The 15,296-nt window shown below is 37.9% G+C and overlaps 2 protein-coding genes across 2 annotated transcripts; both read right to left on the minus strand.

Moving 5' to 3' along the window:
• Positions 1–248: 248 nt before the first annotated feature.
• LOC137735245 (uncharacterized) lies at positions 249–4,619 on the minus strand. The gene is made up of 8 exons (XM_068474656.1): positions 4,335–4,619; positions 3,952–4,068; positions 3,675–3,822; positions 3,497–3,586; positions 1,629–1,683; positions 1,370–1,492; positions 735–791; positions 249–613 (listed from the first exon to the last, which is right to left on the minus strand). Exons 1-8 carry the CDS (start codon positions 4,499–4,501, stop codon positions 480–482), a joined length of 891 nt encoding a protein of 296 aa, XP_068330757.1. The 5' UTR covers positions 4,502–4,619; the 3' UTR covers positions 249–479.
• A 6,516-nt stretch (positions 4,620–11,135) lies between these two features.
• On the minus strand, positions 11,136–13,764 carry LOC137733873 (small ribosomal subunit protein uS15). The gene is made up of 5 exons (XM_068473075.1): positions 13,610–13,764; positions 13,432–13,504; positions 12,427–12,565; positions 12,144–12,330; positions 11,136–11,358 (listed from the first exon to the last, which is right to left on the minus strand). The coding sequence occupies exons 1-5, from the start codon at positions 13,630–13,632 to the stop codon at positions 11,325–11,327; spliced, it is 456 nt and encodes a 151-aa protein (XP_068329176.1). The 5' UTR covers positions 13,633–13,764; the 3' UTR covers positions 11,136–11,324.
• Between the last annotated feature and the right edge of the window lie 1,532 nt (positions 13,765–15,296).

Below are 15,296 nucleotides of genomic sequence, written 5' to 3' on the forward strand. Positions count from 1 at the left end.
AAAATTGAGCGTGGAACTTGGAAGAAAGGGAGGGGGTTGAAGTAAGAGACGCAGGTTAAAAAGAACCTTCTTAATTTTTTTATTTAACTTTTAATTTTTAAATAGGGTGTTATGAATACCTGGCCATTAGAATTGTGTAAAAAAAATAACAAAGTTTGTGTCGTATGTAATTTACTAATTGCCCATGTATTTTATTTTTGTTCATTTTTTATGAGAGGGTTAGAATCATAATTTTCTAGAGTTTTGACTGAAAAACAGAGTTTGTATTAATATGTAGTTTAGATACGAAAAGTAGACTCCTAGCACTAGCAATCTGGACACAAAGACATCAATTTGATTTCCATTTATACAAGGATACGACCGGCTTAACATGTCTTGCAAAAAAGAGAAGTGTTGTATCTCATTAAGCTGACACAACGATCCAATGGGACAGAAATGAAACGGGGAAATGGAATGATTGCACCCCAACCGATTTAGGTTCAGATTCCTCTGAAAGGTATTGGCGTTCTATCGGGCCATGATTCTATTTTCTCAAAGTACTTGACTGGAACAACACCATCGAAACCTTCGGTCAAGATCACCTTGTTCTCTGAAATGTAAAACTTCATTCCCTCTGCAATAAAGATTAAAAAGAAAGAAATTAGGCAAAAGAAGTCCTGGATACTCCCTGCACTGCCATGATAAAGAATAAAACGCGCTCGGGCATTTGACAATGAAAGGTTTGCGAACTATACCTTCCAAAGCTTTTTTAACATCGACGTAGATCAAAACATTAACATCGCGTCTCATACCTAAAAGAATGCAAAGAAAATAAGTTATCAAAGTAAGATGGATAATGTCCGTGTCGTGGATTCAAATGAATAGCTTATCCATATCTTCACAATCATTGTCACTATAGCTCACTAAGTCATGATAGTTATTACCACTTCAAAGAGAGAATTACTAAGTCAGTACAAGTCGTACCCCAGTAAACAATACTATACCCAAAAACTTTCAAGAAGTCTAGAATCCTGAAACAATCGGTGACCTCAGAATGCCAAATGCCTCAAGGTTAGGCTCAAAGGGTAACGGATAAACAATAGGTTCACCTATGAACGGTATTACTTCACTAGCTCCCTCAGTAATGCAGACTTGTATGCAACTCGCTATAGAGTTGATGAATTATGAGACAATTTTGATCCTTTCAAAATGGAAAAATATGCAAAAGACATAAAAAGCAAATTCGGGCCTACTAGAAATTGCACAGATGATTAGCAATTGGGTCCACAAATGGCCCTCTCCGGACGTGTGTTAATGTGATTAGAAATAAAAAGGATTCATCATCACAGGTTCGTGTACATATATAAATATTCCTAATCAAACACATTACCGCTAATCACTTGCCCATCTGTTGGCAAGCCACGTGAGAAGTGAACATGTAATCTTTTCATAATTTTTAGACCGGACCTTAATATCGATTCCAAATTCCTCCTATAGGTCCCATGCACGCAAACTGCATATCAAGGGGAAAGAAAAACAGTGAAGCAAACAAAAAGGTACAATTTCCATAGAAACACAAACAACTCTTCATTCTGGACAGAGAAATTATGTGCTAAGAATACAATAAGATTGCAGACTAAAAGATAAACCTGGAACTTCTTCGGATGAAATGATTGGCGTTAACAATCTTTCAGATTCAACTATCTGCCAATATACACAGAGAGTAGATATTAATATATAATGTTAAAGCCAAGAATAGATGGATGCTCAATCCAAAAACGCATAACGAAAAAATAAAAATGGTAAACATAATGCTTGCACGTCACAAATAAATTGGAGAACTAAGGCGGGGGGGTGTAGTCAAAATAGGATTTGATAGGATTTTGAGACTTTAAAATCAGGGTGTAGTCAATTACAGTTTTAAAAGAGGATTTTAAAAGATTTAGAAATCATGGTGTAGTCAAAGTAGGATTTAAGAGGATTTTAAAGAATACATCCAAATCCAAGGATAGTCAATTAAGATTTTAAAGAATACATCTAAATCTAGAGTTAGTGAGAATGCAAAAGATTTGATAGGATTTGAATGGGAGAGGGATTTTGATGGATTTGAAGGTGGATGGTATATGTACCAAATGCTACCAAGAATCCTACCATCCCCCATCTGATTTCTTTTCACGCCCTCAAACAGAAAAGAACCTCCCAACCCCTTCATCTTCATCTATACCTTCCTCTTCAGAATACATCCCATCGTCCTCTTCGACTTCGAATACATCATCTTCATTCTCATCTATCATGGATTTTTTTTTTTTTTTTCAAATTCTACTCGTAAACAGCTATTGGGTTCTAGCAAGTTCTCTCTTTTCTCAGAAGAGGAACAGTCTTCCTCCATTTTTTGCCCTACCTGAGATCCGATGGTTCAATATTTTTTTAACATATCGCTTGAATCAGTTTTTTTCTCCCATGTGCTCCTTGCACGAAACTGATTTTCAATGGAAGATCACCTCAAATCGCCAAAAATTATCTAATCTCCATTACCCCAAACCCACATAACTCGCACAAGCTCAGTGAGTTCAGCGCTGGGCTGAGCTTTGTTCCCAATAGCTATACTTTCTAGTTTTGGGGTGAACTCTGTGCTGCATGTGCAGAACTTGTTGATTCATATGTATTATTGTTGTGGGGAAGTGGAGCTTGCCGGAAATTAATGAAATGTGGCTTCTGATGTTATAGTTGGTGGGTACTGGAAGGGCAGGAAGCTAGAGTGTGCATTCAAGTTTAGGAAAATGGTGAGCTTGGGATTGAAAGGGAATGGAACTACGATGGTGAATATGCTTGCAGCTTGCAGCTTGTGGTCGGTCTGCTAGACTGAATGAAGGAAGGTTAGACAGAGGGAGACCCATAACTGAACACACATTGGAACATTGGAGTTGTTTGAGTCACAGCCGCATGATTTCATTAAAAATGATCCGACGGCTCTGCATGTGATTTTCAATTTTTTCAAAATCCTAAGAAATCCATACAAATCCACAAAAATCATAATGAAAATCCATAGAGAATTATAAAGTCTATTAAAATCCTTTGAAATCTATCAATAAAGAATATCCATTAAAATCCTTTGAAATCCAAATTGACTACAACCCCCCTAAATTCTGATTTGTTAAGCATTCGATAAGTATCTACATAATGATCTGAAACTCAGAGCTCAAGAACAATAGTGAAAGGATATCCAGTCAAGTGCAAGAAAACAATTCTCCAGCGTCGACAAATTTTCAAGTCTTAACAAAGATTCCACTTACAGAAAGACTCTGACCTGACTGTGCTTTCACTAGATTATGCAAAGAGAAACTAGTTAATACCTTGTGATGACTTCACAAGATTACACAGACAAAAACTACTAGGATAGCGTGTGACTAAAGCAGTAAAATAATAATCCAAGAAAAACAGTTCCCCATTCAAGCACTTCACAAAAGGTCTCGTATCTCCATGAAATGACTCAAAACAGATATTCAAGATAAATTACCTTTGTTGTGTGGCCTTGGTTTGCACGTATCAAAAGTTCCCCATTTTCTTCTAAGAGGCCGAAGCGCTGCTTATTATCCTTTCTGACAGCCTAACAAGAAGTATCACATAATTAAACATGCTTCTTAGGCAGTAAGTTCATGTGACAAATAAAGGACTATCAAGAACTGCTCACTAACCTCCTTAATCTCATCAACAGTATGTGATCTCAATGGAATATTAGCAAATGTCCTTATGTTCAGCTTTAACAGATCATTAACCTTCACATATCCATTGCTTCGCATATTCAAACTCAACTCACCCGCCATATGGCGCAATATACGCGTCCTAGAAAATTACCAGAGAGGCTAAGTTTTAATAAACTATGCCATTAAGCTGCATTACTCTACCAATAATTAACATTTATATACAAACAAAACAAAGAAACAAAGACTAAGTGGGTAGTGCAGTACTTACAATAATCTACCAAGTGCATCAATTTTATCTTTTCCAGCGCCACCACCTCCGCCGCCACCGCGGCCCCTCGATCGTTCTCTATCATTTTTCACCTCCCAATGTCTTCCTCCTCCTCCACTGCCCACAAAAATATACAATCAGAATTTCAGAGTATTGTTTTATGTAAGAAAAAAATCCAGTATTATTCCTCTACCATTAAATGAAAAAAAAAAAAGTTCAATAAATCGTCAATTGATTGAAACAATTCAAAAGTTGAATAAATTTCTCAGAAAACAATGGAAAGTCACAATTCTGTTTTTTTTTTTTTTTAATTGGAACTCGTTCCCTGATTTTCTCAGCAACCAAACAGGATAGGAGAGGAAATGGGAGGGGGAAGAAACTACCTTCTGGAGGTACTGCTGCTGCTGACGTTGCGATTGTTGTTGTCCATGAAAACCAGAGCAGGAAAGCTGGGAAGGGGAAGAGGAGGAGGAGATTTAGGGCTACGTGGAACGAGAACACGGTAGTAGCGTAGAACTCCAATGTTACCGTGGGTAACAGACGACCACATGAATGTCTCGAGACCTTGCAAAGCCCCGGAATCTGAGAGAGATGAAATGATGAGGAAGGAGAGGGAGACCAGAATGCTCACTTTAATCGGTTCGGGTTTTTACATGGGCTTTTTTTTCTTTCTAATTGGAATTCCATAATAATGGTTGAATCCACGACCCCTTTACAAGTGAGATTCAAATTCATGTCACTCATTCTTACTTTTTGATGGTATTTCTCTTTATTTGGAATAAGAGGTCTTATGACATACCCCGATCGAGATCGGAGCATGTGGCCGTCACGTGGAAGTGACGAAGCCACGTGCATAGTACGGAAGCTAATAAAATCGTAATGCAAAAGTACGAATAATTAAAAACTAGCATACATAAGGTGATAGAAATAAGTGTTAGCGTAAGTGGGACACAAGTTCAGAGCATAAGCCTACAGCAGTCCAAATTATTATGATACGACAACAGTACACCCAAAGGTGACCCTACGCTGGTGATCGTCTGTCAGAAATGTCGGGAAAACCCTCTGGGAAACAATCGAACCTGCTAGACAACTAGAACCTGGAGGGGCGCAAAACAAAAGCGTGAGTGGGCAAAAACAAAGCTTTTCGAAAACCATTTAATAAATAAGTTCTAACCCCTCGCCGTAAAACCTGTATACTTCCCAGAAAATAACCATATGTACATGTATATAGATATACCAATTATGCGCAAGAATATGCCATGTCGGAACCTCATAATGAAATGCAAGTGCTCAGGTATAAATCATATCAATAACATGTAGTCTAGCAGCCGGAGTCACCTAACGTGACCTGTACGGCTGCATCTAGAGCTCAAATCTCAATCTCAACAACTAAACCTTCCCACGAGTCGGAACCACCTAAAGTGGTCTGTACGACAGGCCTGGCTGTAATACATATAAACGCTCTAGTGCTACGATCACGTGAAGGCTGTGCGAATAATCGCGGGTCACCTACGAGTCGGAACCACCTAATGTGGTCTGTACGACAGGACTGTGCACCTAACTTGGATCCAAGCTGAGCGTCTGGTGCGGGAGGTGAACATCACGTGAAGGACTGTGCCCTACTCTGGGCGTGAGCACTAACACCGGGGATGCAGGTTATGAGCTCTCTAAGCATCTCGAATCGCTACTGAATTTAAACATGAATAACACTTACCTGGCACTTACCTGTGCGTCCACAGCACCCAATATGCATATGTATATGTATGCAACTAATAATGCGACTAACGATGCACACACAACTATAATATAATGCATGGCATATGGCAAATAACAATTCAAATCAATTTCTGGGAAAATATAAGTATATAGGTATATACGGAAAACCAAAAGCCCACTTACTGGTATGTGGAAGGGTCGTAGCCCCCCTGCCTCGAGTGACCACGTTCGTCCTAGGAATACATATCACCTATATGCGAAACAACTATAAAAACGTTAATTTTAAAGCACATAACCAACCTTTTGTAATAACTTCTCATACGTTGCTCAAATGGGACAAATGAATATACCAACGTGCTCTACTCAACCTCAGGATCACACCCAAATTTTTAGAAAAAATTTTCACCGCCGCACGCGCCCCCACGCGCAGGCACGTGCCTGGCACGCTGACGGCGTCAACTGACGCCGTAGGGAATATTCCGTCAGTTCTAACGGATTCCGTCAACGGCGTCAGGAATATTCTGTCAGACTTGAGGAATATTCCGTCTTCTTCCCCGACGAACCTCCGGCGCCGTCGCCGGCGCCGGAAAACTGGAAAATTTTCAAACTTCAATATCTCCTTCGTTTTTCACCCAAATTTGACAAACTTGGTACCAATTTGAAGCTTAGAACTAGAGGAACACAATTATACTACTTTCAAGGGTTAAAAACCACGAAATCTCACCTGTCAAAACAACCCAACTCCGGCCAACTTCGAAACCAGTGATCCCAACGTCCAAATCCTTCAAACGAACCACTCCGAGCCTCCTTGGGACCCCACCAAGCTTCCTACAAGCTTGAAATTTCCTAAAACGTGAGAAATCACGTATGCATAAATAGTACCCAAAACGGACTTCGTGGAATCGACGTGAAAACAATGGGGTTCTTACCTGGAAATGGTACGGTTGGACTCCTACAAGCCTCATGAGTTCGAATATGGTCTTGGTTTCCTCGATCTGTGAAGGTTTAGTGTGCTTGTGTGTATGTCCGCACGTTTCGAAGGAAATGGGAAGGGAAAGGGGACTCGGGAAGAAGCAGGAAACAGAGGAAAAAGACTGTGGTGTGTGGGAAGGTGTGTGTGGCTCCAAACATGCCAACCAAACTCACAACAACAATTAAACGTAAAGAAATCGAACTAGGGGCAATTTCGTCTTTTCACACGTACGTTGTAATATTTCTGGGACGGGCTGTCACATCTTACGTTCGAATCTCGTAAATGGCAAATTCGATACCAAATTAGGTTGACTATTGTGCAACCAAACTCCTCTTCCCTTAGGTACCATTTGATACGCAGATGGGATGGAACGGAACGGGTCGGGATAGGACGGAACGGAGGTTCCATTTGGTACGCGCAGGATGGAACGGGAAAGGTTGTTCCGTTCTACGTTTGGTAAGCGCATGACGGCACGGAACCAAAAGATTAAATGACTAACCTACCCCTATTTTGTCTGTTGTTTGGTACAATGTTTATGCGTGGGACGGAACGGGACAGTTTTTTTTTTTTTTTTTTTTTTTTTTTTTGAACTTGTTAATATTTGAACGCATATATGCTTATCTATGATATATTTTTTTACTCTAGCACTACTGGTAGATACAGACTTTTCTATGTTCATATATCAGTTTTTTGAAATAATATTCATCTATTCAAAACTACGTCAAAAAAACCAATCCAAAATATTGCAAGATACATGTATATTGCACAATATGCAAAGCCATCAAATGTATGCAAAGCGGCATCCAAACCACTTTGTTTTTGTACTTTTCATATAAAACACTTAGTTCCTTGTAGTTGGATTGTGTTAAACCACTGCAAAATTAAGTATTACTAATTTCATTTTTCTTATTCAAACTGAAACTTCTACTATCATGTCAGCTGTTTACATTTTTGTTCTCTTTCTTCGTAAAATCGTAAAGTCAAAATCAAATCATAAAAATCAAATCATATGCAGCACACAACTTTGAGTAGTTTAATTAATAAATATTTCTTAATTTTTAGGGTAAATAATTGTATTAGTTTTATATATACAAAATAATTGAATAAAATTAAAATTTTGTTTATGTACAAGGGTATTTTAGTAATCAAATTATTTTTCATTCCGATTCAAGTAAATTAATAAACAGCTATTATGGAATCTGCATCATTCTCAACCTGATTCCAGACAATTTAGTAAACATCTTCAATAGAAATCTGATTCTGATTCCATTTTATTTCAATTCCTCTTCAATCAAATTCCTCCTTAATTTAATTCCTCTCAATTTGATTTCAGATTACTAAACACACACTAAATGTGGAAAGAAAATTGATACTCTTAATAACTTATCACACCCCTTTGTAGAATTTTATCCGTTCTTTATGTTTGACTAATTACATCTTTTGGCCAAAACTGAAGGAGTGTGAACCGTGAAGATATAAAAGGAGTGCGTAAAATTATTTTTAAAAAGAATTGAGTTATAGAAATTAGGGGTGCTCTGTGACAGCCCGTCCTAGATTTTTCGTAGAGTAGGGGTGAAATGACGGTTTTGCCCCTAGTATGGTTGTTTCATGGCGTGGTCGTTTTTGGAATTTGGTTGGTTGATTTTGGACCACACACACACCCACACTCATTCCTCTCTCTTTGCCCTGTCCCGTATCCCTTTCTCTCTCTCTCTCTCTCTCTCCACCATACGTACGGACAAGACCCATTGTGCTCGAAAACATCACGGATCGAGGAAACAAACTACATATTTGTGCTCGTGAGGTCCTTAGGAGTTCAACCATATCCATTTCAGGTAAGGGAACCTTCATTTTCACGTCGAACCCGCGAGGTGTAAATCGGGGTATTATTCATGCACACGTTAATTCTTGTGTTTTTTGGAATTTCAAGCTTGTAGGAAGCTTGGTGAGGTCCTTAGGAGGCTCGGGGTGGTTCGTTTGAAGGTTTTGGACGTCGGGATCGTGAGTTGCAGGTTTGGCCGGATTTGGTGGAGTTTTCCCGGCGAGATTCCGTTAGTTTTAGTGCTTGAAAGTGGTAAGGATTTGTTCCTCTTGTTGTAAGCTTCATTTTGGTACCAATTTTTTGAAATTTGGATGAAAAATGAGTGAGATACGAAGTTTGGAATTTTTCCCGGTTTTCCGACGACGACGACGGCGCGGGAGTTTGGCCGAAAAAGATGACGGAATATTCCGTCAGTTTGGACGGAATATTCCTAACGGCGTTAATAGAATCTGTTAGACTTAACGAAATATTCCTGACGGCGTTAACTGACGCCGTCAGTGTGCCAGGCATGTGCCTGCGCGTGTGGCCATGCCTTGGCCGGCACGTGGGGGCGCGTGCGGTGTCAGAAAATTATTTTAAAAATATGGGGATGTTCGTGAGGTTGAGTAGATCACGTTGGTGTATTCATACACCCTATTTGAGTATTGTATGAGAAGTTATTTCGTAATGTTGGTTATGAGCTTTAAAATTAACGTTTTTATAGTTGTTTCGCATATAGGTGAGACTTATCCAGAGGACGAGCGCAGTCACTCGAGGCAAAGGGGTTACGACCCTTCTACATACCGATGAGTGGGCTTTTGGTTTTCAATATATACCTATATACTTGTGTTTTTCCCAGAAAGTGAAATGAAATATTTATACGTTTATATGTCATGCATTATGTTTGCCCGTTTAATTATACATTATTAGTTGCATGTATACATATGTTTGGTGCTGTGGACGCATAGGTAAGTGTCAGGTAAGTTATGGATTATGTTTATGTTTATGTTATGGATTATGTTTATGTTTAGTAGTAAATTGAGATGCATAGAAAGCTTAAAACCTGCATCCCCGGTGTTAGTGCTCTCGTCCAGAGTAGGGCACAGTCCTTCGCGTGATATTTACCTCGCGCACCACACGCTCATCTTGGATCCAAGTTAGGTGCACAGTCTTGTCGTACAGACCACTATAGGTGATTCCGACTCATAGGTGACCCGCGATTATTCGCCCAGTCTTCACGTGATCGTAGCACTTGAGCGTATTTATTTACACTCAGTCTTGTCGTACAGACCACTTTAGGTGGTTCTGACTTGTGTGCAGGTGTAGTTAGTGAGTTGTAGATTTGAGCTTTAGATTCAACCATACAGGTCACGTTAGGTGACTCCGACTGACAGATTACATGGCTTTGATTAACATTACCTAGGTACTTGTATTATATTCAGAGGCATACGACATGGCATATTTTTTTAGCATGTTTTCTATATTATGTGTATATTATATTTTCTGGGAAGTATACAGGTTTTACGACGAGGAGTTATAACTTTGTTTATGAAATGATTTTTGAAAAGCTTTGTTTTTGCCCACTCATGCTTTCTGTTTTGCGCCCCTCCAGGTTCTAGTTTGGCTAGCACTTTTAGTGGCTCCCCAGAGGATTTATCGGCTTATCTGACAAATTATCAGTAGTGTAGGACCATCTTTGGGTGTGTTTATTTAGTGTTGTTTTTCTCGGACTGCACTAGATCTTCCGTGCTCTGAATATTATTTTTCACACTTACGCTTGCACATGTTTATCATTTACCTTGTGTATAGCTAGGTTTTTATTTATTCATACTTTTATTATTATTTCTTAGTTTTCGTACTGTGCACATGGTTACGTCACTCCCTCGTGACGGCCAGCATGCCCTGATCTCGGTGGGGGTGTGTCGTGCTCCCTAAACAAAAAATGAAAACTAATGAAAAATACTTGAAAATTTTAAGTTTTAATGATAAAGACAAAAATAAAAGATAAAATAAATAATAGCAGGATTGACTTTTTAGTGTAAAAATATGATTTTTCGTTAAAATGAACAGTACTGTAGACTTTTCGTTAAAACTTCCAAACAAAAATGCACATAAATAAAGGGAAAACTAAAAAGCCTATTTGGTATCCTATTTAAATTTTTTTTATCATTTCTCAAAACATTTCTTCAGAACATTTCTTGAAAATAATTTTCTTTAAAACTCAAAAACTTATTGGTTTATAATTTAAAATTTTTAAATCTTACAATTTAAACTAGATAAAAATATCTAAAAAGAAGTAGAAGAGGAAGAATGAGGAGAGAGGAGGAAATAAAATAAGATATGATTAAAGGAAGAAGAAAGAAGAGAGGATCGAACAAGATAGAGAAATAAGTGAAAGAAAGAACCGAAATAATGAAAAAAAAATGGATTGGAAGAGACGTAAAAAAGTAAATAAAAAAAATAAAACATGAGAGAGGAAGAAGAAAAGAGAAAGATTTGGAGTGAGGGGAGAATTAAGAGAAAAGAAAGGAGTGAATTTGAGTTTAAAAACTCAATTTTTATGTTTTTAGATCATAGATTACATTTTTGAATTAGTGTTGAGTTTAGTTTTTTAAAATAATCCTAACAAAAAAGTTTTTAAGGCTTAAAACTTGAAAATTATTTTTGAGTTTAAAAAGTTAGATTCAAGTAGAGTACCAAACAAGTCCTAAATAGTTTGACATAATATCCAAAAGGCGCATCAACAACGAACGAGTGTTCCACAAGATATTAAGTTCCCCAACTTGAAGCAAATAAAAGAAAATAAGACATTAAAACTCAAGTACTACTCTCCTAAAAGTACATAAAGAGGAGCACCGAAAACTGTTGCCAATCACGTCCTTCCTAAGCCACGAGAGTGCTGGCGGTGGTAGATTCGCTGCAAACAAGAGAAGAAAGAAATAAGCATTCAAGGTAGCCACTACAATTTCATTGCTGAAGACATGTTCGGGCAACGCTAAAAGCATAAGAAATGACAGTTGGGATTAAACCTATGGTAGAGAAGTCAGGAAACGAAAACGATTTCATAGAAAGGTCCGCTTAAGCCTAACAATGACATATGCCACGCTATAACAAGCATAAATATGAACTAGGAGGAAAACCAAAACACTGCTATTTGACATGACTCACAAATTTCATTCATCATGGGTACCAATATTAGATTCCCACGTATAAAAAGTTATTCCAATTTTGAATATGTAGGAAATGCAGAAAACGAATTAACTATATGCAATACAACACACAATTTGTTCAAGAGAGCTAAGTCAATGGGAACTAGTAAGATTCAACAAGCACTACCCTCTATTAAACTTCTTCCAAACTCAACTACTCTGATAATTATTTGAAGTGTTTGAGTGCAATGAACCATGTACGCATCTTCAAGTGAGATTACTAAATCCTAGTAGGGGCAACCCCAAGCCCACGAGGGCTCCCCGCTTTGTGAGAGTCCTGCAGCTTTTTTTTTCTTTTTTTTTTTGTGTTGGGGGGTGGGTGTTGGAAGGAACGTCTAATATACGCAGCTTACCCTTGCTTTGCAAAGAGGTTGTTTCCACAACTCTAACCCGTGACCTTTCGGTCACAAAGGAGCAGCATTACCGTACCGTGCAAAGATTACTGAAACCTGTGATTACTTAAATTTTCTGTGACAAAGGAAAAAGTACTTACTACTTCCAGACTGGTGGAAGCTTCTTTGTCTTCTTGTAGTAACGAGCAAGGCGATGGATTCTGCTCTCAACCAGAATCAGTCTAAATTTAGAATCCTTGTCCTTCCTATTCCTCTCCAAATGCTTCCTGATTGAAACAGCCTTCTTGATCAGGTGGTAAAGATCCTCAGGAATTTCAGGAGCAAGACCTACCCACACCAAAAGAAAATATAAGATATCATTTTCAAAATTTCTTTCCAAAAAAAAAATAGATGTTATTATGAAAATAAATTCAAGATACGCACCATGAGCCTTCAGAATACGCAAGATCTTGCTTCCAGTGACACTCTTCACCTGAGCAATACCGTGAGAATCACGAAGAATAACGCCAATTTGAGAGGGTGTCAGACCCTTTTTTGCAAACTTGCAGATGTTCTCCTCAACCTAAAAGGCAAAAAACAACCAGATAAGCAATTAAGCCAAAATGCACAAGACACAAATTTAAGTTTTAGGTCTACTGCAGTAAGAAATTATTCCCCTTGAACAATCAGTAGTTCAAAAAATAACCAAATTTCTATTGATCCAATGCAGATTAAATGGGAAAAGGCTCATAGCAGACACAGAGTTGTGTCACCGTTTATTGTGTATTAAGAGGCCAAACAAAATTGATTAAGCGACCATGGACAGAAAATACACTCGAAGATTACTATACAATTGAAAAAAACATGGAACTACAACCAAACAAAGGGAACAGTTACTACGGTTCTCAATGTTAGATAAGTGATACATAAACATAGATGACATGAGTTATCTACATCACAATGCAGTAGCAGACTATAACAAAAGTATATACTACAACAACAACAAAGCTTTATCCCACTAAGTGAGGTCGGCTAAACAGAGGTATACACTAGTTAACAATAAAAATTGTTTAGCTTTTTTTATAGACCAACATTAAGATATCAAAATCTATTTTTTCTCACTACACTTCTTCATCAATCAATCAACAGAAACAGAACATAGAAAAACAGATTAACCAATTAAGTACTGCCTGGTTGCCAAAATTAATATTAAAAAAATACCCATAAATGAAATCATAAACTCATTTTACATCTTTTACAATCAAAGACCAATTGGGTATAAACATAGATTTTCCAACAATGGGGAACAAAATTGAGCTAACTATTCAAACTTTAGTCCATTTTCTCATCAGCCAAACAAATCTAAACGCAACCCATTTTCTCATCAACCAAACAAAACCCAAAACAACTCAAATTCATTCAAGAGTTAAAGAGTCGGGGTTTTCTCACATCCTGGGTTGAGATCTTCAACCAGCTAGGTGGGGTCCTCTTGTACGGCAAAGCTGAAGCCGAAATACCCTTTCTGCAAAACACCACAAAACACAAAAACCACCAAGAAAAACGGATCAAAGCCCAGTTAAATCGACGGCTCACGGAGCTTTGTTCAGAAAATAAGAAGAGAACGAACCCTCTGCTGTGCATACGCCCCATGACTGCCGGCTTGTAGAGTCTGTGCCGCTTCTGGTGACTTTAGCTCTGCCGCTCCCTCACTCTCTTTCTGTTGGTCGACCAGAAACCCTAAATTGGACTCTAACAACGAATATAAAGGAAGGAGGTGGCTAGGGTTTATAAGACTTTTTGTTTATTGTTGTTCAGTCCTTGGGTTTTCTTTATTGGTGTTTACGACCTAACCGTATTACATCGGCCCGTGGGCTAACTATAGTAAATCATTGGGCTTACTTTCGTTGTGATTCTATTTGTTGGGCCCTTGGGCCAACATAAGACAATAAACATTTGGCAAACACGTCAGAGCCTTGAACACAATCTTTTTCGTAATATTTTTTTATTATAAAAATTATTATTTCACCATTAAAGTTGAGCATTTATCATTAATAGCAAAAATTTAACATCCAATTTCATGAATATTACTTTTTATAAAAGCTTTCAAATATAGCAAAAACTCTCATGAATAGACCTAAATACCCTCAAAATGCAAAACCATCTACATAGAAGTGCTTCACTGCTTCACGAGAATTCTTAGGACCTCAGTGTTGTAACCTCAATTATGGAACTTCATAAACCCTAATGTCGTTGGTGACAGTCCCCACAACCACAGCAATCTTGTTGTCCTTTCCTTGCATATACTTAATCAACCTCAAGAGAGAAAGTGGTGCCTTGTTCACTTTCCTCATGAACAAGCATTTAAGAATGACTGCATTCGACTTGCTTCTAGTCCTCTGGACAAGAAAACAATATAGCTGGGCGAGAAGCTTGAGATAAATATCATCGGACTTGGGCGTAGTGCACTTCATCTTCTTACTCTTACCTCCTGCCACAAGATCGATCCCCATTATTATTGCTAGTGTTGAAGCTCGGTTGCTCAGGACGCCGCTTCGAAAGCGTTGGGCCTTTATCTGGCCAATTCATTGAACAAATATGGATCTTGTACTGCCATATGGTTGAGCCAAGGATGAAGATAGTAGGAGAAAAAGAGTGACTGCTCCCACGGTCTTGTACCCATGAGAAAGGCTTTTAATGGCAACTTCATTGTTGGCAGCAATTTTTGTTCGTGGTGGGTATGACAAGGAAGTTGGGAACAATGATGTGGTTGAGGGCTGTGCATATCTTATTGCTTATGGTTCTTGGTTCTTGGCTAACCTAGAGTTCTTTAGTTTATGTTTATTTGGTTTTAATTTTGAGAGTATTTAAGTCTATTTAAATGGATTTTCTGTTCTTGTTGAAATTTTTTATAAAAAATAACATTTATGAAATTGGATGTTAAATTTAGGTACCAAATTAGAAAGGCTTCAAGATTTGCATATGACACTTTACTACAATGCGGAAAGCAATCTTGTCTGTGCACAATTGTGCGAGTTCGATGCTTGCCGATACTCCACTATCTAATAATTAAATATCTAACTCATTAACGTTATTGTCTTACTTAAAAAAAAAAGGCCTCAAAACATCTTTCAATCTTTTGTGACTTTAAAGATTTTATTTGATCAAAATCTTCCCTAGTTTCCAAAATAAAATAAAATAAAATAAATCTTTCCTAAGTGCGCACGTCTTATTCTTCCTTTTGCATGTTTACTGTATGAACATGAATGAGCAGAGATCACTACTATTTCAATATTTTGTCACTTTCGAGACATAAT

Source organism: Pyrus communis, chromosome 5 (genome assembly GCF_963583255.1).
Source record: "Pyrus communis chromosome 5, drPyrComm1.1, whole genome shotgun sequence".
Lineage (NCBI taxonomy): Eukaryota > Viridiplantae > Streptophyta > Magnoliopsida > Rosales > Rosaceae > Pyrus > Pyrus communis.

Coding starts and splice junctions, on each gene's coding strand:
- LOC137735245 (XM_068474656.1), bottom strand. CDS start 4,501: ATGTGGTCGTCTGTTACCCACGGTAACATTGGAGTTCTACGCTACTAC. Junction 3,823..3,951: donor GATGCACTTGGTAGATTATT/GTAAGTACTGCA, acceptor GTAATTTTCTAG/GACGCGTATATTGCGCCATA. Junction 614..734: donor TGTTAAAAAAGCTTTGGAAG/GTATAGTTCGCA, acceptor TCTTTATTGCAG/AGGGAATGAAGTTTTACATT.
- LOC137733873 (XM_068473075.1), bottom strand. CDS start 13,632: ATGGGGCGTATGCACAGCAGAGG. Junction 12,331..12,426: donor GCGTATTCTGAAGGCTCATG/GTGCGTATCTTG, acceptor TGGTGTGGGTAG/GTCTTGCTCCTGAAATTCCT. Junction 11,359..12,143: donor CTTCCACCAGTCTGGAAGTA/GTAAGTACTTTT, acceptor TCTTGTTTGCAG/CGAATCTACCACCGCCAGCA.